This window comes from Notolepis coatsorum (assembly GCF_963971535.1).
Source record: "Notolepis coatsorum genome assembly, chromosome: 3".
Taxonomy (NCBI): domain Eukaryota; kingdom Metazoa; phylum Chordata; class Actinopteri; order Aulopiformes; family Paralepididae; genus Notolepis; species Notolepis coatsorum.
This window is the reverse complement of record NC_140167.1, coordinates 4,739,297-4,763,530: the sequence shown is the minus strand read 5'-3', so window position 1 is coordinate 4,763,530 and position 24,234 is coordinate 4,739,297. Positions and strand designations below refer to the sequence as shown.

The window sequence follows — 24,234 nt, the reverse complement described above, 5'->3', positions numbered from 1 at the left end:
CTAATATGGAAATAATTGAGACACCATGTACTAGGGGTGTAAATGTACACGTATCCATACCGAACCGTTTCAGTGTGTACCGTACCGTACCGTACCGAACGGCTGTGTAGTGTACCGAACGAATACAACGGTATGTTAACCACTAACGACTGCCCACCGGGGGCTGTTTTTTTCCCTCCAATCTAATATCATTATTATTATTTAAAAAAAAAAATACAAGTCGATTATTAGTTTCAATATAGAATATTCGTTGACAGTCCTACGAGTACAAGTACCAAACTTTCCCCTACTGTACCGAAAACCCGTACCGAACCGTGACTTCAAAACCGAGGTACGTACCGAACCGTGGTTTTTGTGTACCGTTACACCCCTACCATGTACGCATCAATGTATGTGTACGATTACGTGTCAGAATTGACATGTTGATATATGTATCAAGTAATATGATTCTCTATGTCGATGAGAAGTATAACAAGTCTCTCTCTCTCTCTCTCTCTCCACTCTACCCCCTCTCCTCTTATCCATTCACTCTTTACTAATGAAAATAATATGAAAAAAGTATGGATCCATATTGTAATAAACAATCCTATTGAACTTTAGAAATGGCCTCCTAATCTTTCTGATATTCATTTCAATATCAGTATTCCAATTTATAATCTTAATACCTCGGACCACAAATCCTGATTTACATCATAAATAACACATTTACAATTACAGTTTCTCATGGGAAGTCAAGAAATGTAATGAGTTTCCATGCTATTACGACGCCATACGATTAGAGTACGTTTTGTTGAATCCAGTGTAGGATGGACTGAACATACAGACAGGTCCCGATCGATGAAAGCTTCCTCAAATGGCACACGCTGGGTCATCCCTGGTCCCAGCTCAGCAGCTATCGCCTGGGGGAGAAGAGATCACAGTTACCCATCTATCTAGGAATAGAGCATAAACAAATTAAACACCCGTCGACACATCTAGTTATCACTAGTGCTGTCATTGGATTACATTTTTTTTTACTAATTAATCTCACCATTTTCTGTAATTAATCTAGATTCATCTCAACCCTGTAATCTGTGTTGCATGTACTTGACAAACTGAACTGTTTGTATTACAGTCATATTCCAATTTAACTTAATGCACACGTGTGTGTGTGTGTGTGTGTGTGTGTGTGTGTGTGTGTGTGTGTGTGTGTGTGTGTGTGTGTGTGTGTGTGTGTGTGTGTGTGTGTGTGTGTGTGTGTGTGTGTGTGTGTGTGTGTGTGTGTGTGTGTGTGTGTGTGTGTGTGGAGTACTGTACTATTACAGGTATTGAAATGAACAATGCATCTTGCTTATACAAAAAAAATTATATATATATAAGTGCTGTCAATAGATTACAAAAAAATTCTGTAAAAATGTCCTGTAATTAATCTAGATTAATCTAGATTAAAAATAGCATTTTTCTACTTAAGACCGAAGCTTGTAACACATATTTACTTGAGTAAAATGATGGAATTAATGTAAAATCAACGCACAGAAGGTATATTTAGATTCAAAGACTATTTTAATAGCTTTCTTTGAATACAGTTTCTCTCCTGTGAAATACAAATGTTCAACAAAACCATCAACATTGACTCAGCTAGACCTCTTTCTTATATCCGCGGCGCTAACATTGAAGATGTTTCACTCCATAGATGAATCTAGATTAATTTATTTTAATGCTTTAAATAATTTTAATTAATCTCCAAAGTTAAAGCATTAACTTTGACAGCCCTAGTTATCACACATTGTCTGTTATTCACAAACAATTAGATGCCCACTATTCAAAAAGTTATACCTATTTGTACATAATTATTACAGGCTTAAAGGTTTAACAACAGAATAGTGTTGATGTAATTAGCTATCCTAATGTCAAAAGGAATACATATGATCTAGATTGTTGAAGGATTGCGTCATGAGTTTTAGGTAACACCTTTCCTCTAAAACCAGACACGTGGCGTTTTGGAATTAATATAATAACTTTGAATAATAACTTTATTTGTATAGCACCTTTCATACAAAAATGCCAGCTCAAAGTGCTCCACAGCGGTAAAAGGAATACAGGCATAAAATGAGCAATGCATAAAGTGCAGACATATAAAACAGACATAAAACGAGCATAAAATAGATAGCAGCAAAGTCACAATCACTAACTAGCATAGGCTAATCACATAGAGACACTACACCCCTCCTTCGTCCTTCTAGTATGTTTACCATCCCCCTTCCGGTCCCACCGTCTAGCCTTCCTTTGTGTCTCACCCTCCTCCCCCTTCCGGTCACCCTTCTCCAGCCCCTCCCTTTGAATCACCTACCCCGCCCCCCCGGTCTCATCCTCCTATCCTCCTTCCCACCTGGTTGCCTGACCCCGCCCCCCCCCCTGTCTCATCCTCCTATCCTCCTTCCCACCTGGTTGCCTGACCCCGCCCCCCCCCCTGTCTCATCCTCCTATCCTCCTTCCCACCTGGTTGCCTGACCCCGCCCCCCCCCCTGTCTCATCCTCCTATCCTCCTTCCCACCTGGTTGCCTGACCCCGCCCCCCCCCCCTGTCTCATCCTCCTATCCTCCTTCCCACCTGGTTGCCTGACCCCGCCCCCCCCCCTGTCTCATCCTCCTATCCTCCTTCCCACCTGGTTGCCTGACCCCGCCCCCCCTGTCTCATCCTCCTATCCTCCTTCCCACCTGGTTGCCTGACCCCGCCCCCCCCCCTGTCTCATCCTCCTATCCTCCTTCCCACCTGGTTGCCTGACCCCGCCCCCCCTGTCTCATCCTCCTATCCTCCTTCCCACCTGGTTACCTGACCCCGCCCCCCCTGTCGTTCTATCATGGTATAAAAATGGACGTACAATGTGAATTCGAGGAGCTCATTTCGTGGATCCCCCCCGGCCAGGGGAACGGAACGCTGGGTCTTGGATCGGGAAAGCCAATCTCCTGTTTTTAAACATTTTTAACGACCGACTATTGATCCGGCGAATTATTGCCTCCGACATCCATGACACAGACCTGATTGATCTCACTTTCCATACCTTCACAATGTCCGCCATGGTGTTGTGGGCCCCGTCCACAGCCAACAGGTAGTGCGGCTTGGGGACATGGTCGATCACATTCTGAATCACACTGGCATGCAGGAAAAGAACAACGTCAGGGATACTCCTCGAAACGATTCAGCATTGTGTTTTTCTCAGATTCATGTACTAAAGGACTCTTTTTGACACGTGGGTTCCAAGTCATTCTTGTGTTTTTCTCAGATTCATAATATACTAAAGCAGTGGTTCTCAACTGGTCTAGCCTCTGGACCCAACATTTTCCTTAGTCATTAAGTCGCGACCCAAATTTGTGAACCACTGTGATTTATTTCAAATTTTCTTTTTTGCAGTAATACACAATCTTTCATGCACTGTTAAAAACATGAAATAAACTAAAAAAAGTGCAACAAAAGTGCAACTAGGGCTAAAAACCCAATGAAATAAAATAATAATAATAATAAATAATATATTCTTCTTAGCAGACTTCTTAGCTTAACATCCCAGGGAACTAATGGGATAACTGGGGATGTTGTTTGCTCCTGACAAGAGTCTCAAAGTCTGGGGTGATGGTAGACAAAGCAACTCTGAGGTCATGCTCAATGTCCAATCTGTTCCTCCGCTTTGTCTTCAGCTGGACCAGAGCTGAGAAGCCACTTTCACAAAGATAGGTAGTGCAAAAAAAAAAGTATATATAAAAAAAGATTTTACACATCCGCGACCCACTCAAAATGGCCCCACGACCCACCAGTTGAGAAACACTGTACTAAAGGACTCTTTTTGACATGTGGGTTCCAAGTGATTCTCGCTTCGATACCAATTTTTTTTTTTTAAAGACTGGTTTGATGTGTTTTCAAATGAAAACAGGATTGTTGGCGAGTATGTTTTAATGTTTTTTTCTTGCTCTATATCAGGGGTCAGCAACCTTTTTGATATGAAGTGCCATTTTAAAATGTTATTGTTAAAATGTTGTTAACTACCAAGAGGAAAGACCAGATCAGTCCAGTGTTAGCTACTCTGCAGCTAGGCTATTAACTAGAACCAAGAGGAGAGACCACATCAGTCCAGTGTTACGTAGCTACTCTGCAGCTAGGCTACTAACTAGAACCAAGAGGAGAGACCACATCAGTCCAGTGTTACGTAGCTACTCTGCAGCTAGGCTATTAACTAGAACCAAGAGGAGAGACCACATCAGTCCAGTGTTACGTAGCTACTCTGCAGCTAGGCTACTAACAACTACTGAACTAATAAAATACAAGTTCAATTATGTGAACGTTTTGAAAGGAGGAGCCTTCGTGTTCAGCAATACTCCCGCGCCGTTCGTTGTGTGTTGTGTGTCCCACCTGGCCAGGTCGTTGATGTGAATGGTGGGGACGTAGTTGGAGCCCTCTCCAAAGACGGGTATTGTTTGCATTTCTCCGAGCCAGGCCATCTTTAAACAACAACAACAACAACAAATAAGATAGTGCAAGTACATTTATTAGTCGATTTTTCTTTCTACTCCAGTACAACAAACACACCTCTGCAGTTTCAAACAGGAAAAAATAGTTCTTCTTCGAATACATTTTTTTATACTTGCCTCTCAGTTTCACAGGTATAGGAAATAGTTTATCTTAGATGAATTATACAAAGAAAAGTGTTTTCCACTTGCCTCAGTTTCACAAAGAAAAGAAAACGTTTCACTTGCCTTACAGGCCTTCCGTACATTTTAATAATAAATACATGTATCTTTCTCCTCACCAAGATCATCAACTACCTACCTCATACTATAGTCTACTCTAATCTAATGCAATCCAATGTAATGTAATCTAATCCAATGTAATCTAATGTAATAGAATCTAATGTAATCTAATCCAATGTAATCTAATCTAATGTAATCTAATCCAATGTAACCTAATGTAATGTAATCTAATGTAATAGAATCTAATGTAATCGAATTCAATAGAATCGAATCCAATGTAATCTAATGTAATCTAATCCAATGTAATCTAATGTAATAGAATCCAATGTAATGTAATGTAATGTAATAGAATCTAATGTAATCTAATCCAATGTAATCTAATGTAATGTAATCTAATGTAATCTAATCTAATGTAATCTAATCCAATGTAATCTAATGTAATGTAATCACAGATCTCACCTTGAAGAAGCAGTGGAACACTTGCTCTCCCATGCCATACTGTAGTCCCGACGCCACAACGTATGTGCGAAACAACGTCCTTTTCTTAAAACCCCCCCCCGCCCAAAAAAAAACAGTCAAAGTGTAAATTTTCATGCATGATCTTTTACAGACAAACGACGACATACTCTGTCTGTACAAGTCAGAGGGAAATAATAATAATGTGTTGTCGTCACGAATATTATTTCAAACTAACAGTCTTCCCCAGTTTGACCACCAGCTTCTCCAGCGCTATGTGCGTCTTGAAGTGGGGATGCGCTACCCTCCTCCGGTAGTCGTCGTCCATGAAGGGGATCTCCGGATCGTCCTGTTGTTCCAAACAAAAGCACAGCATCCCGGTCAACGTCAGAGATGGGGGGGGGGGGGGGGGGGGGCACACTTTAACCCTTTCACTGCCACACTACAGAAGGCTAACCCTTTACTATCACACTACCGACGGTCACCGTGATAGTAAAGGGTTAACCTTCTGTAGTGTGGCAGTGAAAGGGTTAACCTTCTGTGTATTATTGTCGCAGTGAAAGGGTTAACCGTTTTGGCAGTGCGGCGGTGAAAGGATACCAAAATTAAATATTAAATTAAATATTTTTTAATAGATATCACTATGAAACTTTCCCAGTTTGTTATGTGCATAAAAAAAACTAAGAAAAAATGTATTGCAACGTTTTCTGAATTGTATGTTTAACCCATACGGCGCCAAAAAAAACGTAATATCTCGCGTTTCGCCGCCAACGCTTGCGTGCCAAAAACGTGCAATATCTCGTTCTTAGATCCTTTGATATTTTCCCTTTTTGATCCCTGTTCTAAACCACTCAGCCGGAGCTCCCTGCAAGGTCTCCCTGGCAGATCGACCTACGTTGGAATTGCAATGGCGATCGAATCTCGCCAGGTGGCAGTATCGCCTACCTTTTTGAACTGGGGGATATCGCTCGTCTTCCAGTACCGAGTTTACCTCCGGCTGTTTCTGCCTATATGGATCACAACATAGCATATCGGTGGAAGATTTGGTGCCTCAGAGCTATTCTTTCCCGTATGGTATAGCCATGCCCAATATACACATGAGTAATTGCGATCGCCATGGGATCGACTGGGATTTATTCATTTCGGAGCACTTCCTGACTGAGCTAAGGTCTATCTTAGGTAACCTGTTGGTATTTTTTTTTACGTAAAATATGCTTCTGTGCCGATCACTACCGGACATAAAACATGTTTTTGGGTAACGATCGAAGTTTCTAGTTAAAACGACCCCCCCACATCTGTATATCGCTGCTGGCGGGACAAAACCTCATAACTCCAAAAACCCAACTTTTCAGCAGATGAAAAAAAACGAACGCAGATTTGAGGGCGAATAGAGTTACGAGGTTTAGACAGATGATTGGTTTAATGCTTTCCCATTGTGTAGACTTTGTAAAACTACACACACATGGAGGATGATCTACTGAGTTGATAAAAAAAACTAAAACAAAATATGGAGTTAGGAGGTTTTGTCCCGCCAGCAGCGATATGGTATATACTGGAATATCTTATCTTAAAAACAATGTGGTCCATCCCTATGACTCACAGCATCAGGGGGCTTGCTAAGCGCCCAGGTCATCACACTTGAGATGAGGATGAACATCTTAGGTCCACGGAACTGGGAGAGGTCGCTGTAGAGGGCTGTGAACACAGGAGCACAACATCATTTTATGTTAATTAAGGCTGTCAATCTATTACAATATTTAATCTGATTAATCGCATGATTGCCCATAGTTAACTCACGATTAATCGCAAATTAATCGCATATTTTGTATCTGTTCTAAATCTTTTTCAAGTTGTAATACTCTTATCAACATGAGAGTCAACAATGCTTGCTTTATGCAGCCATTTAACACAAAAGGATGACCCTCATGCATTGCAAATTTACATCAAATTCAAAACAGAGTGATGCACAAAATAACTTAAAAGAAAATAATAGGGAGCGGCCGGGTAGCGCAGCGGACTAAGCGTCTGCCCACCACCACAGAGACAGTGGGATCGAATCCAGCTGTGGTGCTTCCGGGTTGGCCGACCGTCCATACTGACACAATTGGCAGTGTTAGAGGGTGGGAAACCCGGCGAGGGTGGGTCCTGGTCGTTGTAAACAGCGACCCCTACAGTTCGGTCGGGGCACCTGCACAGCAAGGGAAGGATCTAGGAGAGGTAGTGTGTGACCTTCCACACGTTATACTCTCCCAGTGAGAGTCCGCGCTGCCAGGTGAAAAGAAGCGGTGGGCTGGGTACACGTGTGTCGGAGGAAGCATGTGATACTTGTGATAGTCTCCGCCCTCCCAGACCGACGGTAGGGGGCAGAGTGCGCAACGACCAGGAAGGGGATTGGGAATTGGCATAACGACTAACATTGGGATGGGAGAAAAATGGAAAAAAGAAGAGAATAAAAAAATAATAACAATAATTTAAAACAATTTTAGAAAATGAATAAATTGTGCATGAAATAATACGTTAGGAACTTGTTACATTCACCCACACAAGGGCTGAGGTCTGTCTGTATAACAAGTCTCTCTCTCTCTCTCTCTCTCTCTCTCTCTCTCTCTCTCTCTCTCTCTCTCTCTCTCTCTCTCTCTCTCTCTCTCTCTCTCTCTCTCTCTCTCTCTCTCTCTCTCTCTCTCTCTCTCTCTCTCTCTCTCTCTCTCTCACACACACACACACACACTTTGAGTCAGAAACAAACATAGTATCAATGAGAGTATCAGAATTTGTTCTTACTTGCTTGCCTGGGTAGATAAAGGTTAAATAAAACATAAAAAAAAAAAAAAAATTTAAACCGATACCGATCATTTCCGATATTATTACATTTTAATGCCAATATCGAACATCCCTACTCTTGCCGGTGTGACTCTTTTCGGCAGCCACTCCCTGCTCGGACCCTTACCGGAGACGGCCCAGGAGGCCTCGTCCACCTGATCGGCATGCTGGGTAATGTTGTAGACGATGACGTCACAATCCTTCAGCACTCCAAGAAGCTCCTCCCTCTCCGGTTGCTGGGGCAACGAGACACAAAAAGCAAACGTTGTGTAAGGAAGCCGACCTTAGAATGAATGAGCCTGTCTGTGTGCAAAGCACATTTCCTGGAACAGACACAGGGTTCCCAGACATTGCACAATTAAATGCAAGGACTTTCAAGTACTTTTCCAAGCACTATCTTTCATTTGAAAAGAGCAGTAAAAGAGTGTTTGTGATACAAAAAGAGTCTAAAAAAGAGAGTATATACATTTGACGAAGAAACTGTACATTGGAGGAGGTTGGATAGGTGGGGTGGGGAAACTGTACATTGGAGGTGGTTGGGTGGGTGGGGTGTAGCCATTAAAATGTAATATCGGAAATTATCTGTATCGGTTTTAGATCCCCAATTATCATATCATGGGGTATCATTGGAAAGCATTGGCTACAACCCTGTGCAAAGATTTTCGAGATCGCCAAATGATTGACAGAGCTAGAGCCCCGGGAGTCTGGGGTGGTAATGTGTACTTTTGCGTACTTTGGGGCACGCCTCACATATCGGCATGTAACTCGAGAACCGCTGAACGGATTTTGTCACCTGAGAGGGCAATCGACAGGCAACAAATAGGGCTTTAATTCTATCTATATATTGTATTAAAAGAAATGCACACCCGAGCCACTAGAGGTCGGCAAAGAATCGTCCACATGTGGGCCCTTGGATGTTAAGAGGTTAATGTTTTTAAATATTTTTTTTGTAGCCAAGAGTAAAGACCATAACCCTATCAAAAACAGTAGTCAAAGTGTATATTTTCATTTTTACCGATGTTTTATGCGATTTATCGGAAATACGAATTTATCGGAAAATGCTAATTTATTGTAGAAAATGCAAGGAAATTACTAAATCCAGATTCAACCCTGCCATTGGAAAGCGGAGCATTTTCCCTATCCATAGATGTATGATTTGGCCATAATAAAGTCACGGTCAAGTTCAAGGTCAAATATGATTATAATCGATTATTATCGATTATCATTAATTACTGTATCTACAAATCCTTCTGTTTAATCATCTTCCCTTTATTCATTTGCATAGATTTTTTTCTACACTTGATCTCAATAAGGTGGTGAATGAGCTCAGTGAGCTCATCTGCTTACCCGGCAGATTTAACATGGTGTTATGCAAGATGCAAAAAGAAATCATAATTTATATTCTCCTTTTCTTCATTACAATTTACTCAGCCTAGTAACAGACACAATATCTCTGACACTGGAAGTACATACCCCCAGGTCCCTAGATGTTCCTAGATACCAAGAACATGCTAATTGACCTTGCAGAAGTAATAATAATAATGGATTGGATTTATATAGCGCTCTTCTCTGACTGACTGTTGCTCTGACTCAGAGCGCTTCACAGAGTCCATTATTCGTTCATACACAGTCATACCGGTGGTGGTAAGCTGCAATTGCAGCCAGAGCTGCCCTGAGGCAGACTCACGGAAGCGTGGCGAATAATCATCGCCTACGGCCCCTCCGACCACCACCAACATTCATTCACATGCATACACATACGAGGCAAGTATGTTAAGTGTCTTGCCCAAGGACACAACGGCAATGGGATGGACATGGGCTTGAGTGGGATTCGAACCACCAACCCTTCGATCATTGGACGCCCCGCTCTACCCCTGAGCCACGCCGCCCCAGTGGAGCAATCTTCCATTTACTTAGGCATGTACCTCTAGGCGAAATATTCCTACAGCTTAAATTAACATCGGATAACATAGGGAGGTTCGGCGTGTGGCTATCAAGGAAAAGTGGGAGCTAGCATGGAGGGGGTGGTTCTGCTGGAACTAACCGCTGGGCCTTCCCGAGGTGTGTCGTGGGCCTAACTTGATGAAACACCAGTGAAGGGGGGTGCCCACTGGATAACCCTGGTGATGTGCTTCTCTCACTGTCTATCTATATCTACACAGGATAACCCTGGTGATGTGCTGGCTCTCGCTGCCTATCTATCTACATTCTACAAGCTGGGTTGTGATGGCCATTGGCCATTTCGTCATTGAGCGTTTATCCTTATCATTAGGGCACAAGTATCTTGTTTTATTATAAATAAAGTTATGCTGCTGGCCAGTATGACTTACTACCATAGTGTCTTCATACCTGTATCACTGTACATATTAATATTACAACTCTATATACATACATCTGATTAGCACTAGTACTAATCAGTAGTACTAATTTATATATTTTATACCCAGTTTTATCACCTGTACATTGTATATTATTAACTATTGCACTTTACTGTTACATTTGCACTCTGGTCGGACGGCAAACTTATTTTCGTTGTACTTGTACTTGTGCTGCATGATGACGATACATTTTAATCTAATCTAATCTATTAATCGTGTTGAACTACTTACAAAATACTCCTGGAGCACGTATGACGTTGTTTTCTCCTCCGATTTCTTGGCGACGGTCCCGACTATCTGAAAGGTCTCGGCATCGCCTCGGTCCGGCTTGCGTTCATTCTCCTCTTCCTCTTCCTCTTCCTCTTCCTCCTCCCCATCCGGCTTGCCTTCCTTTTCCTCTTCCTCCTCCTCCTCCTCCTTCCCGCCCTGCACCGGAGAGGCTCTGACCACGCAGGTGGACAGGAACTGCACGAGAAGATAACATTCAGATCGTTTGATTTGCCATAATGCAAGTAGTAATGCAGCAGTATAGTAATCACTACATGTAGTTCAATTACTAGTTTAACTACATTTTGCAGTACATATTGTACACAATCTGTAGATACTATATCTATATCTGTACACACCCCACTAGTTACACCGCTGGCCAGTATGACTTACTACCATAGTGTCTTTATATACCTGTATCACTGTACATGATGAATACTACTAACTCTGTACACACATCTGATGAGCACTATTACTCAGTAGTACTAATTTATATATTTTATACCCAGTTTAATCACCCGTACATTGTATATTGCTATTGCACTTTTACACAATTATTTTGGATCATGTAGTGTAGATAGTTAATGGATCATGTAGTTAATTACTTTGATCATATAGTTTAGGACGGTAGTTCATTACTTTGGATCATGTAGTCTAGGTAGTTAATTACGTTGGTTCATGTGCAGTAGTTTAGGTAGTTAATTACTTTGGATTGTGTAGTTTAAGCAGTTAATTACTTTGGATCATGAATGTACTAGGGATGCTCGATATTGGCTTTTTTACCGATACCGATATTCCGATATTGTCCAACTCTTAATTTCCGATACCGATATCAACCGATATCAACCGATACCGATATATGCAGGGTTTCCCCTCCAAAAAAACGGAATAATTTCAGGTAACTAATAATTTCACTGTATGCAATATTGTTATTGTTTTAAATTTTTTTTTAAACATATACCGATATTTTCCGATATCATATTTTACTGCCGATATCGGCCGATAATATCGGTCGGCCGATAATATCGGACATCCCTAGAATGTAGTGTAGGTAGTTAATTACAAGCTACATATTTCCTTGGAAATTCAGCATTTTCCTGATTCCACCTCAGCACCTGCTCCCGTCTGTGTCAGTTCAGGTGTACCCACTACCCGCGTAACAATGAGATTTGGATGTAGTTGAAAGAAGCTTTAGTTTTTAACAAGCTATATAATAATTGAAAACTATTTATGTTTTCATAACTAATTAAGCAAATGGTCAGAGGAAAATTGGGACCCTGGCACTCTGTTTGAAGCTATAGAAATCTGATTGAAAAAATAACAAAAGTAACAAACATATAGTGGACAGACACAACATACAAAGTGAGAAGTTAGGGGTTGAAGGCCAAGTTGAAGAGGTGGGTTTTGAGGAGTTTTTTCAGAGTTGGGGCGTTGCGGAGTTCTGCGGGGAGGGAGTTCCAGAGGGTGGGAGCTGCCACACTGAAAGCTGTGTCCCCAAAGGTCCGCAGTCTGGTTCGGGGAATGGAGAGCTGACCAGTGTCTGAGGATCGCAGGGACCGTGACTGAGTGTATAGGGGTGGAGGAGGTCAGTGAGGTACTGAGGTGCCAGAGCGTGGAGGGATTTGTAGGTGAGCAGGAGGGTTTTGTAGGTGAGCTCAGTTTTATTGTTGTTCAGTTTGAGAAGGTTAGATGACATGCAGGTACATGACATTTTGTACACGAATTGCAAGCTATGCAAATGTAAACAAATACGAAACTGCATAGTGCACTTTTAAATTAGTATCTTTGTGAGGTTACTGTTTTTTTTATTTGACGTTACATTGAAAAGATACAAAGATATATTTTTTAAAGCTGGATTTTCTCATACAGAAGAGGTATTATTTAGAAGATTATTTCATATTTTTTCTGTTATTTATTTTGTCCAGTAAGACTTGAAAAGAGCCATTCTTTTTTTACAGGTTGATTTTCAAGTAATTTTCGTACTATTAAGATTTGTCAGAGAGATTACTTTAGGCATAATTGTTTTGTTATATAAAATAATGTAAATAATCATTTTATATCCATACATAGGAGGCATACTTAAATATATGAAAATTATAAGGCATCTTTGAGTAAACGTTGAGTATTATTTAAGTATCTTGAGGCTGGGGGCAGTGTGGTCACCCTAATTGACATACAATGACAAAGATTTTCTGAATATGGTAATGGAGCACAAAACAATACATGTACCTGTATGGTTATAAAAAGGAGCAAAGGCATGCATTGGTCACCATTTGTCTTATTTTAACATGGCTAACGTGAGGAAAACCAAACATGAACATGTAAGTTAGCTAAAAGCTCAAATGGCGATAGCTAACAATAACATGTTGAGAGAAAAACAGTAAATGGCTAGTTTGCTCAACTTATCAATACTCACTTCACAAGTAAAATGCTCTACATAAAATTAGGCAATACATCCATCACAATTACAAAAGAATAAATTTGTTTGCCCATTTAAATCAACATTAGACGTTCCTGTTATAAGCTGTATTAGAAACGTAACGTTAAGTTACTTCTTCAGTGCATACTGACGAGGGCGTGAAAATACAGCAATATGCCTCTCTTACTGACCAAAACACTCAAGTGATGGCTGTCGGAATCTAGAGATATTGTTTTAACATGTAGACCACTTATTTTAACAAGAAAATACCACTTACAGCGCCTTTAAATTCATACACTAACACCTTAATTTGCCCGGCTGTGATATGTACCTGGTTTAGGTTGTTTATATCGTTAGCTACACAGTCCATGTCCTAATTAAACGTCACAAGTCAGAAGGTACCTAACTTATATACCTGTATGTCATGTATGTCCATAAATGTCATGATGTCATATCTGTCATAAATGTCACTATGAATTGAAAATGGGGGACCCTGATGTAAACAAGACGAAAGTCTTTCTCTGGTCTGCATCCCCTTAACAATCATGTGTATTGAGCCGTACTGTATTGTACCCATTCTGAAATCTGTTAATAAAGTTTTCATTCATTCATTCATACCTACCTTGGCGATGAATTTTGATGTGTATGAGTCGAGGTTGTTGATAAAAACACGTTTTGTTGTCCGTTGCTTGACTTTCTCTCCCAGCTCTGCCATCCTGCAGCCTGTGTTGTTGTCGTTGTCCCGTACCGTTGCTAAGCAACCTGCCTAGTGACACAGAGGCACCTGGTAACACGGCCATTCCATTCCAAGGAAACGTAGTGGTGTAAAAAGTACCCAGAAATGATACTTATAGTGAAAGTATGGGTACCGTCTCAAAATCGTACTCAAGTTAAAGTCAGAGTATCTGGCTAAAAACACACTTGAGTAAAAGTAAAAAAGTTTCTACTTTTAAATGTACTTACTAAAAAGTAAAAGTGAGTCTATTCTTCTGATAGCAGGTGTTTAATCAAAGATCCCCGCTTTCTAGTCTTGCACAAGGACCAATCAGGATGCGTGTATACTTTCGACAACAAATGTTTGTTTCCGCGTTCGAGTTTTGCGCTCTGATTGGCCAGGTCATGTGACATGTGCGCCAAACCGTGGGACAGCAAGTTCTGCGCCTATTTCCGGGTCTAACAGCCTGCAAACTACCTGGCGTTCTATCGCCATGCTCTAAGACAAACTCTAACCGTAACCAACTTCGAAAGAGTGCCTAAGCTTAACCGTCGAAAGAAGGGCAGGCGTTCTATCGCCATGCTCTAAGACAAACTCTAACCTTAACCAACTTCGAAAGAGCGCCTAAGCTTAACCAGTGTAGAAACTTGCGGTCCCACGATTGGCGCACATGTCACATGACCAGAAACGCGTGTGGCCAATCAGAGACGCGGAAACAAACATTTGTTGTCGAAAGTATTCAGGCAATCAGGATGGGTGTGGGCGGGTTCATTTTCCATTGATGGGGATTTGATTGGCTGTTTTTAAATAAAGCGCGGCCCGGAGGATTAATAACGTTAATGTTAGTTCGGCCAGAGAAACACATATACTAACTAGACAATTCCGGGGAAATTGTGAAAGTGTGGGTGATGCCTGTGCACCGCCGGCCAACGGGAGAGGGTCTGTATGGTCTCTGTATTGTCTCTTTCCACAGCAAAACAGTAACAGTAACAGTACAGTAACCGTCTGCTGTCACTGTAGTCGATTAATCTGATTAAATTAGTATTTTTTATTTTATTAAATCAACTTTCCAGCCCCCTGTCAACCTGAATTAACATTCAGTATTCAGTATTGTCTGATTCAATATTAACATTCAGTATTCAAGTAGAACAGCTAGCTAGCCGTTGTGGACACTCACCTTTCCACAGCTAAACGGTAGGCAAGGCACCTTGGTTGAGAAATGCAGGTTTCAATCTATATGTTGTTTAGTCTATCTGTTCAGTCCTGTTTCAAGATGCACAACGAGATCTTCTGAGAGAATTGTTGAATAGATACACAAATGTTCTAGAATGTTTGATTATGACATCATACTGTGACATCACAAATGTTCTAGAATGTTTGATTATGACATCATACTGTGACATCACAAATGTGCTATTATGACATCATACTGTGACATCAAAACGTATTATTATTATTATTGATCATTAATTTTTTTTACACAAAAAATTCAAACATTCATAACAAACTGTAGGGCCCTAACCTATATACAATCGTTGTCATAAATGTGGAAATAAATACTTACCTACTAAATACCAAGCGTCTTTCAAATAAATCACGTTAGTTAAAAGTTATTTCTGTGTTCCCTCTTCAGAGTCCAGTCAAGTTATTTCTGTGTTGTCTCTTCAGAGTCCAGTCAAGTTATGTGTTGTCTCTTCAGAGTCCAGTCAAGTTATTTCTGTGTTCTCTCTTCAGAGTCCAGTCAAGTTATGTCTGTGTTCTCTCTTCAGAGTTCAAGTTGAAGTTATGAGTCTTCTTCTTCTTTATTTTTTCCGGCAGTGTAAACACAACATGGCGCATTACTGCCCTCCTCAGTTCTATACTACGCCCACAATTGAGAAAAACTTAAATACGCATAGGCCTACAAAAAAATTAAAATAATAAATAAAATAACATTATATCCTCTGTTGTGTGGCAGTGAAAGTGAATTGTCGGAGTGAAAGGGTTAACCGTTTTGGTAGTGCGGCAGTGAAAGGGTTAACTAGCTAACGTTTGATATATATTTCCTCATATAGCTGGTATGTTCTGAATTTTAATACAGGCAGAGTTGGCGCATTTCCCCCTTATGTTCGATTTTTTTATGTCGAAATATTGGTTGCCGATATAGAAGGGGGTGCAAAATACAATGCTCTGCAAAAAATAAAAAATATAATAATAATTTATATAGTATTATAATATATAATTTTTTGCTGGGCAGTTTTTGGCATCCCCCCTCTGGGTGGCGCTGCAGGCAACCACCTATATAGGAAGCTCTCTGCCCTGGTCCTGCAGCCATTCTTCTCCCGCTTCCTATCCATGTCAGGGCTTAATTTAAAGGCACAACACAGTGAAGATCTGCCCATAATATATATATATATAGGCTCCTAAAGCTGTGGAAGATACAAGAGAGAGCTTTTTAGAAACTCTTTTATTGAAAAACATTACATTTGTATCTAAATAAAGTACAATTATTATTATTATTATTATTAGTGTAAAAATGAATTGAATGAAAAGTTATTCGATCGACGTACCTTCGTAAAATAATGGCTTAAGTAATATTTTCAAGTTTTGAGAAAAACAGTGCGGCTGGGTGGCGCAGCGGACATTGCGCTCATCACCAACACAAGAGACACCGGGTTCGACTCCGGCTGTCGGCGTTGCCTCCGGCTTGGGCCAGCCGTCATACTAACTCAATTGGCAGAGTCAGCGGGAGGGGAGTCGATGGGTGGTAATCTGGTCGTTGTGGACAGCGACTCCTACAGGTCGGTTGGGGACGCCTGCACAGCAGAGACAGGAAATGGCGGGGGTAGTGTGAGCCTCCCACGCGTTACACCTCGCCAATGAGAGTCCGTGCTGGCAGGTGAAGATGTGACAGGCTGCCTCCTCGTGTATCGGAGGGGACACGTGATGCAAGGCCTCTATCCTCCCTACGACCGGCCAGTGGGGGGCACAGTCTAGCAACGTTCAAGACAGGGGAGGGGAGAATTGGCACAGTGCAATTGGGATGAGAGAAAAATTGAAAAGGAGGAAAAAGTGGATAAAAAAAAAGTTTTGAGAAAAACAATAAACTGAACCAAATATAATTATATCTATTAATCATTTCACAACTGGGTAGGAAGAGCATGATCTTTTCAATTAAGGGTATAGGCAATTTTACCAGAGGTGGCCAGCATCATGAAGAGACGACAAAATCCAAATTTTCCTCAAAAAGTGACTTAAAGGGGAACTCCACTATTTTGGGAAATTAGCTTATTTAACATCTTCCCTGGAGTTAGACAAGAAGATACATACCTTTTTTGTCTCTGTGCGTGCATTTTAGCTTTGGGAATAGACGCTCCGTTAGCATAGCTTAGCTTCATCACTGGAAGTGAGGCAGGACAGTAGCCTTACAGTGCCTTACAGTGTATTGCAAGGTCTGACATTGACCAAACTTGATATGCATGACCTTGGTGGGCTCTAGGTCAACTCCTGCAAAGGGGGTCAATGTCAGACCTTGCAATCAAAAGTTAGGGGGCGCACTGAAATTATGGCAAGGGTTATTAGCCCCCTAACTTTTGATTGCAAAGTCTGACATTGACCCCCTTTGCAGGAGTTGACCTAGAGCCCACCAAGGTCATGCATATCAAGTTTGGTCAATGTCAGACCTTGCAATACACTGTAAGGCACTGTAAGGCTACTGTCCTGCCTCACTTCCAGTGATGAAGCTAAGCTATGCTAACGGAGCGTCTATTCCCAAAGCTAAAATGCACGCAGAGACAAAAAAGGTATGTATCTTCTTGTCTAACTCCAGGGAAGATGTTAAATAAGCTAATTTCCCAAAATAGGGGAGTTATCCTTTAAGCCATTATTTTAAGTAAGCGACGATATGCAAGTGTTCAGTGCATAAGAGAACATTTTCTGCAGACAGGTGCTATAGATGACATTTTCAGGTACATCACTCCCTACTATCGAGTCTATCCACAACAAACGGTGTCGGAGGAAGGCAGGCGGCATTGTCAAGGTCACCTCTCATCACAATCATTGACTGTTTGCCCTCCTCCCCTCCGGGAGGCGCTACAGGAACCTCCGCTCCAAGTCAAGGTGACTCTTCTTTCCCTCAGCCGTCATCTCTCTGAACTCTGTGCCACGATGACAGCCGCGCCACACACACATTCTCTTTATATTCAGATCTAATTTTATTGCTTATATTTATGTCTTACTACATGCCCATACCGACTGCTTTCACTGTCTACAACTGACCTACACTCTTATCATAATAATCACAACTACCCACCTCATACCTCACATAACCATGTATAATAGTGCTGTATATATACACCGTATATCTATCCACATCTGTGTACATACCTGCATATAATAATTTTTACATATCTGTAGATACTATATCTATATCTGTACATATCCCTTACCTACTCTTACTAGTTATGCTAGTAAGAGTATATACCCTGTTCCCCCCCCCCCCCCCCCCCCCCCCTCTGTGATGGATAGAGCTTTTCTCTCCTGGTCCCCTCTTGGTATTAGAACGGTCAGTGATTTATATATAGAAAATATTTTTGCATCATTTGAACAACTGTCTGACAAGTTTTCTCTTTGGCGGTCACATTTCTTCAGATACTTGCAAGTCCGCAGTTTTGTACGTAATATCAACCCACAGTTCCCCAAACTCCCAGAAGCCACTCCTATTGACACTTTACTAAATCCTACACTGGTCACAAAGGGTATTATATCTGTCCTGTATGGCTTGATTTCCTCACTGCGTCCTACCTCATTAGAAAAGATCAGGAGGACCTGGGTGAGGACATCACAGAAGACCTGTGGGAGGATATTCTACACCGGGTCCACTCCTCTTCAATTTGTGCCAGGCACGGACTGATCCAATGTAAAATTGTTCACCGTTCACACTTTACTAAAGTCAGGCTAGCCAAGATCTATGGCAACATTGATCCCACCTGTGACAGATGCCACCGTGCCCCTGCTACACATAGTCACATGTTTTGGTCCTGCCCTTCCCTACATAACTTTTGGTCTGAAATATTTGTAACTATCTCAAATAGTATTGAGATCCCAATCAGCCCGACTGCCATAACTGCTTGCTTTGGTGTCTCTATCTCCCCTACTACCCTGTCTCTGCCACGATATAAAGCTGACCTGGTGGCATTTGTTACTCTCCTGACTAGACGTCTCATTTTACTGCATTGGAAGTCACCCACTCCTCCATCTCACTCTATGTGGCTCAGGGATATTTTGCACTTCCTTAAGATGGAGAAAATAAGGTGTGTCATAAGGGGTTCTACAGCTAGATTTTATAAAACATGGGGTCGTTTCTTTACTTATGTTGGGAAACAAGGTTCAATCGATCCCCCCATAAATAATGCTCACTCCTAGCCTAGCACTGTCCAGTCGATTGACCTATCTGTGCAAATATAACCTGATGTCTACCTTCTCACTTTAAAAAAGAAAAATGTGTTCCATTCCTCTATTTCTGCTGTACAGTCCTTGTCCTGAGTGTACATATCTGTTAAATTGACTGTATGTCCGAAACAATATCTATATTTATTTTGTGGTGTACTCGCTTTAGTCTATATATTCAATAGACCTATACTTTGACTACTTATACGTAGCTTTGTGCAATAGGTATATTGTTTATCCAACAGACCTATATTTTGACTAATTATATGTAGCTTTGTGCAATATGTATATTGTCTACATTCAACAGACCTATATTTTGACTACTTATATGTAGATATGTGCAATACGTCTGGCATATATGTCTACAGTTTGACCTTGTGCTCATCTCATATTGCAACGAAAAAACGTCAATAAACAAAGTTTTGAAGAAAAAAAAACTTTAAAAAAAAATGGGCGTCCCAGGAGGCTCTGTATTTCACCCCACCACAGATACCAGTCCGGACCCAACCGCTTGAAGTCCCCATGGGAGACCAACTCAGTCAGGCTCAGAGTCTGAACGCCACCAGGCTCGTCACAATACCAAGAAAGATAGTTTTGTATAATCTATTTATACCAAGAAAGACCTACGAAAAGACCAAACCCAATGCATTTAAACTATGGTCCATCTAGCCCAGGGGTTCCCAAACTTTTCAGGCCAGGGCCCAGAAAATAAGGCGTCAGAGAGCCGCAGCCCAATGCACATCGTCAGGCTTTTTTTTTCTTATTTTTTTTGCCAGGCGACCGATTTTTTAAGCCAAATATCACTTCAATCCTATTAAGTTAGTTCAAGGTAGTTATTCATTTATATGTGCTATTTATGAGAGGGCTAACTTGTTGCAAAATAATAATGATAATAATAATAGCCTCATTAAAATACTATTGTTGCTTCGGTTGTTTTCAGCGTTTTATGTGCATAATCTGTTATTTAGTTTGAAATGTTCGTTGAAATAAGTAGATTTTTCGTTTTTGTTTATTTATTAAGTTAATATAAAACCATATAGTCACATTTTAGAATACAATAGAATAGAAATTTAGAATACAACTAGAAACACTGTCCTGGCCTGCTTCTAAGTTCAGTGGCCTGACAAAAAATAAAATAAAAATGTTTAATTTTTTTAAAATCATCTCGCGGCCCACCCGTGGCTGTTCGCGGCCCACCTTTGGGTCGCGACCCCGACTTTGGGAACCACTGATCTAGCCAACAGCAGATGACAGCTCATAATGGAATTGAACCTGATCAATGAAGGTAGACCGTCAGGTAGAGTTGATAAAACAAAGGTTTATTCAGAGCTAAGGCCTGGATGACCGAACCCGGGACACCAGCTGATGTGTCCCCAGGTGAGCTCCAGAGTCCAGTCAGGCGTGGCTCTTTATAGGAGAGAGAGAGAGGGGCATTCTGGGTAGGCTTGGCTCAGGTCGGGATTGGAGGGTGGTGTTCTTTGAGGGGGGAGGGGTTGTATCTGGCGTATCAAGGAGGGAGGGGGGGTTCTAGTTAGGAGAAGGAGGAGGGGGGGAAATGTGGGTTGGCGGCTGGATATTCACCTTCAGCTGGTTGATTTCCTGTTTCTGGATGAGCAGTTCTTTCTTGGTGGTATCTTCATTCACCTTCAGCTGGTTGATTTCTTTCTTGCTGGCATCTTCATTCACCTTCAGCTGGTTGATTTCCTTCTTGCTCGCATCTTCATTCACCTTCAGCTGGTTGATTTCCTGTTTCTGGATGAGCAGTTCTTTCTGGGTGGCATCTTCATTCTCCTTCAGCTGGTTGATTTCTTTCTTGCTGGCATCTTCATTCACCTTCAGCTGGTTGATTTCCTGTTTCTGGATGAGCAATTCTTCCTTGCTGGCATCTTCATTCACCTCCAGCTGGTTGGTCAGTTCTATCAAGGCATCTTCAAGGACTGTAAGTCTCTGCTTTAAGCCTGCAGATTCCACATGTTCAATGGACACATATCCAAGGAACACAAAGAAGAACCAGAAAGCGGTCTTCAACATTTTGCCGGATCCCATCAGTGGAAAGTATACGATGTGTGTCTCTGTGGTTTGGGTTCTGCTTCTGCTTGTGGGCCACCTCCTCTTATACTAATACCAGTTGACTTTGAGAAGGGGGGGGGGTGTCTTTTGTGGTGTCTGTGTTCTCAAAACAAGCTCACCAAAGAGGAACTCACACATCAGGATCTAAACCAGTTTATTAGGGAGACAGGAACATTGATTAGCACATATCTAATCTATTCCTCTCCTAGCTGGTTGATTTCCTGTTTCTGGATGAGCAGTTCTTTCTTGGTGGTATCTTCATTCACCTTCAGCTGGTTGATTTCTTTCTTGCTGGCATCTTCATTCACCTTCAGCTGGTTGATTTCCTTCTTGCTCGCATCTTCATTCACCTTCAGCTGGTTGATTTCCTGTTTCTGGATGAGCAGTTCTTTCTGGGTGGCATCTTCATTCTCCTTCAGCTGGTTGATTTCTTTCTTGCTGGCATCTTCATTCACCTTCAGCTGGTTTATTTCCTGTTTCTGGATGAGCAGCTCTTTCTGGGTGGCATCTTCATTCACCTTCAGCTGGTTGATTTCCTTCTTGCTGGCACCTTCATTCACCTTCAGCTGGTTGATTTCCTGTTTCTGGATGAGCAGTTCTTTCTTGGTGGTATCTTCATTCACCTTCAGCTGGTTGATTTCTTTCTTGCTGGCATCTTCATTCACCTTCAGCTGGTTGATTTCCTTCTTGCTCGCATCTTCATTCACCTTCAGCTGGTTGATTTCCTGTTTCTGGATGAGCAGTTCTTTCTTGGTGGTATCTTCATTCACCTTCAGCTGGTTGATTTCTTTCTTGCTGGCATCTTCATTCACCTTCAGCTGGTTGATTTCTTTCTTGCTCGCATCTTCATTCACCTTCAGCTGGTTGATTTCCTGTTTCTGGATGAGCAGTTCTTTCTTGGTGGTATCTTCATTCACCTTCAGCTGGTTGATTTCTTTCTTGCTGGCATCTTCATTCACCTTCAGCTGGTTGATTTCCTTCTTGCTCGCATCTTCATTCACCTTCAGCTGGTTGATTTCCTGTTTCTGGATGAGCAGTTCTTTCTGGGTGGCATCTTCATTCTCCTTCAGCTGGTTGATTTCTTTCTTGCTGGCATCTTCATTCACCTTCAGCTGGTTGATTTCCTGTTTCTGGATGAGCAATTCTTCCTTGCTGGCATCTTCATTCACCTCCAGCTGGTTGGTCAGTTCTATCAAGGCATCTTCAAGGACTGTAAGTCTCTGCTTTAAGCCTGCAGATTCCACATGTTCAATGGACACATATCCAAGGAACACAAAGAAGAACCAGAAAGCGGTCTTCAACATTTTGCCGGATCCCATCAGTGGAAAGTATACGATGTGTGTCTCTGTGGTTTGGGTTCTGCTTCTGCTTGTGGGCCACCTCCTCTTATACTAATACCAGTTGACTTTGAGAAGGGGGGGGGGTGTCTTTTGTGGTGTCTGTGTTCTCAAAACAAGCTCACCAAAGAGGAACTCACACATCAGGATCTAAACCAGTTTATTAGGGAGACAGGAACATTGATTAGCACATATCTAATCTATTCCTCTCCTAGCAAGGTTGTTTAACATTCCAGTTAGGAACATCGTGAACATCACCGCCTAGCCAAGGTTGATTCTCCTAACTGGGCCATTTGATACTTTCAGTCATATCTGTTCTAATGTTACGTGTATTTCTCTTGGTCACTCAACTAGTCAGATTCAGTGTGTGAACACATGTTGTCTCTGACTGTAAACTGAACTTTCATTTTGTGGCCACAGATGAAATAAACTATGTTTCTATTTTTAATAACGACTCAGAATGATTTATACAAACGGCTCATCGTTTTTGTCCTTTAACACAACAAACAATTTCCCACAACAAAACACACACACACACACAACTTTAACAAACTCCCTAGAGCAGGGGTTCCCAAAGTCGGGGTCGTGACCCCCAGGAGGGTCGCGAGCCGCCGCGGGGGGTCGCCAGATGATTTCCAAAAAACAAAAACAAAAAATGTATGCAGTCAGGCCACTGAACTTAGAAGCAGGCCAGGCCAGTGTTTCTAGTTGCAGCAGCGCAATAGTTAGATAACCTAGGTGGGGAACAACCAGGAGATCACTGCAACTCACACAAGTTGGAGAACTATCTCTCTCTCTCTTGCTCTCACACACACACACAAAGGGAGCCGCATGTGATTGGTGGAGGCGGGACCCTTACAATTTTTTTTTTTTGCTAATCGTTGACACATGCTAGCCTGTAATAATCCACCCCAGAAAAATCTACTTTGCATTTGATATATTGCAAATATATGCCATCACACACACTGGCATTTAAAGGGTTAGAATTATAAAATGAATATGTGGTGTTATGATCAGGGCTGAAGTTGAATAAAAGATTGTATTATTTTCAATCTGACATTACAAAAAAACAGAAAATCCATCAAAATCAGTGTTGTTGCTAATCATACTAGCCTGTTTTTTAACAATAATTTGTGATGCCATCACAAACACTGGCATTTAAAGGGTACAAATAAAAAAATCCCTGCACCAGAATGTAGGAAATTAAGTCTTTGTAACAAGACATTTCCTGGTGGAGGACCCCCAGACCCCCCGCTTAAAAAGTGGGCTGACTGGGGCTATATTTTGCACTATATTTCCTGGCCTGAATGACTTCCCCAGTCCGGCCCTGGTTAAAAGCCTCCAATGCTTATTAGTGTGTGTGCGTTTGAACGTGTGCATTTTTCAACCATACATTTCCATTTATTAAAAAAATAATTGAAATGTTTTTGTTACCTCCTATAATAGTGGGGCTTGCGGCTCTCTGACACCGTTATTTGGGGGTCGCGGCCTGAAAAGTTTGGGAACCCCTGCAATAGAGCACTCATGTAGCTGCTTCTCCGTGAGCTAACACCATGCTGCCACTATTGTTCTGTTGTCCGCCAGTTGTTGTTGTTCAGTGCAGTTGTTGTTCTGTATGTATGTCCTG

The 24,234-nt window shown here is 41.6% G+C and overlaps 1 protein-coding gene across 1 annotated transcript in view; it reads right to left on the bottom strand.

Annotated features, from left to right (window-relative positions):
* Positions 1-22,574, bottom strand: part of ak7b (adenylate kinase 7b) — a gene marked incomplete at its 5' end in the record, with an annotated part of 46,076 nt that extends 23,502 nt beyond the window's left edge. The window contains 13 exons of the mRNA XM_084310340.1: positions 822-899; positions 3,041-3,131; positions 4,381-4,469; positions 5,178-5,261; positions 5,413-5,523; positions 6,775-6,869; positions 8,122-8,230; positions 10,604-10,837; positions 13,681-13,824; positions 20,929-21,150; positions 21,621-21,794; positions 21,978-22,148; positions 22,272-22,574. Of these exons, the coding sequence (XP_084166466.1) occupies positions 822-899; positions 3,041-3,131; positions 4,381-4,469; positions 5,178-5,261; positions 5,413-5,523; positions 6,775-6,869; positions 8,122-8,230; positions 10,604-10,837; positions 13,681-13,824; positions 20,929-21,150; positions 21,621-21,794; positions 21,978-22,148; positions 22,272-22,574 (1,905 nt within the window). The remainder of the gene's footprint in view (positions 1-821; positions 900-3,040; positions 3,132-4,380; positions 4,470-5,177; positions 5,262-5,412; positions 5,524-6,774; positions 6,870-8,121; positions 8,231-10,603; positions 10,838-13,680; positions 13,825-20,928; positions 21,151-21,620; positions 21,795-21,977; positions 22,149-22,271) is intronic.
* Between the last annotated feature and the right edge of the window lie 1,660 nt (positions 22,575-24,234).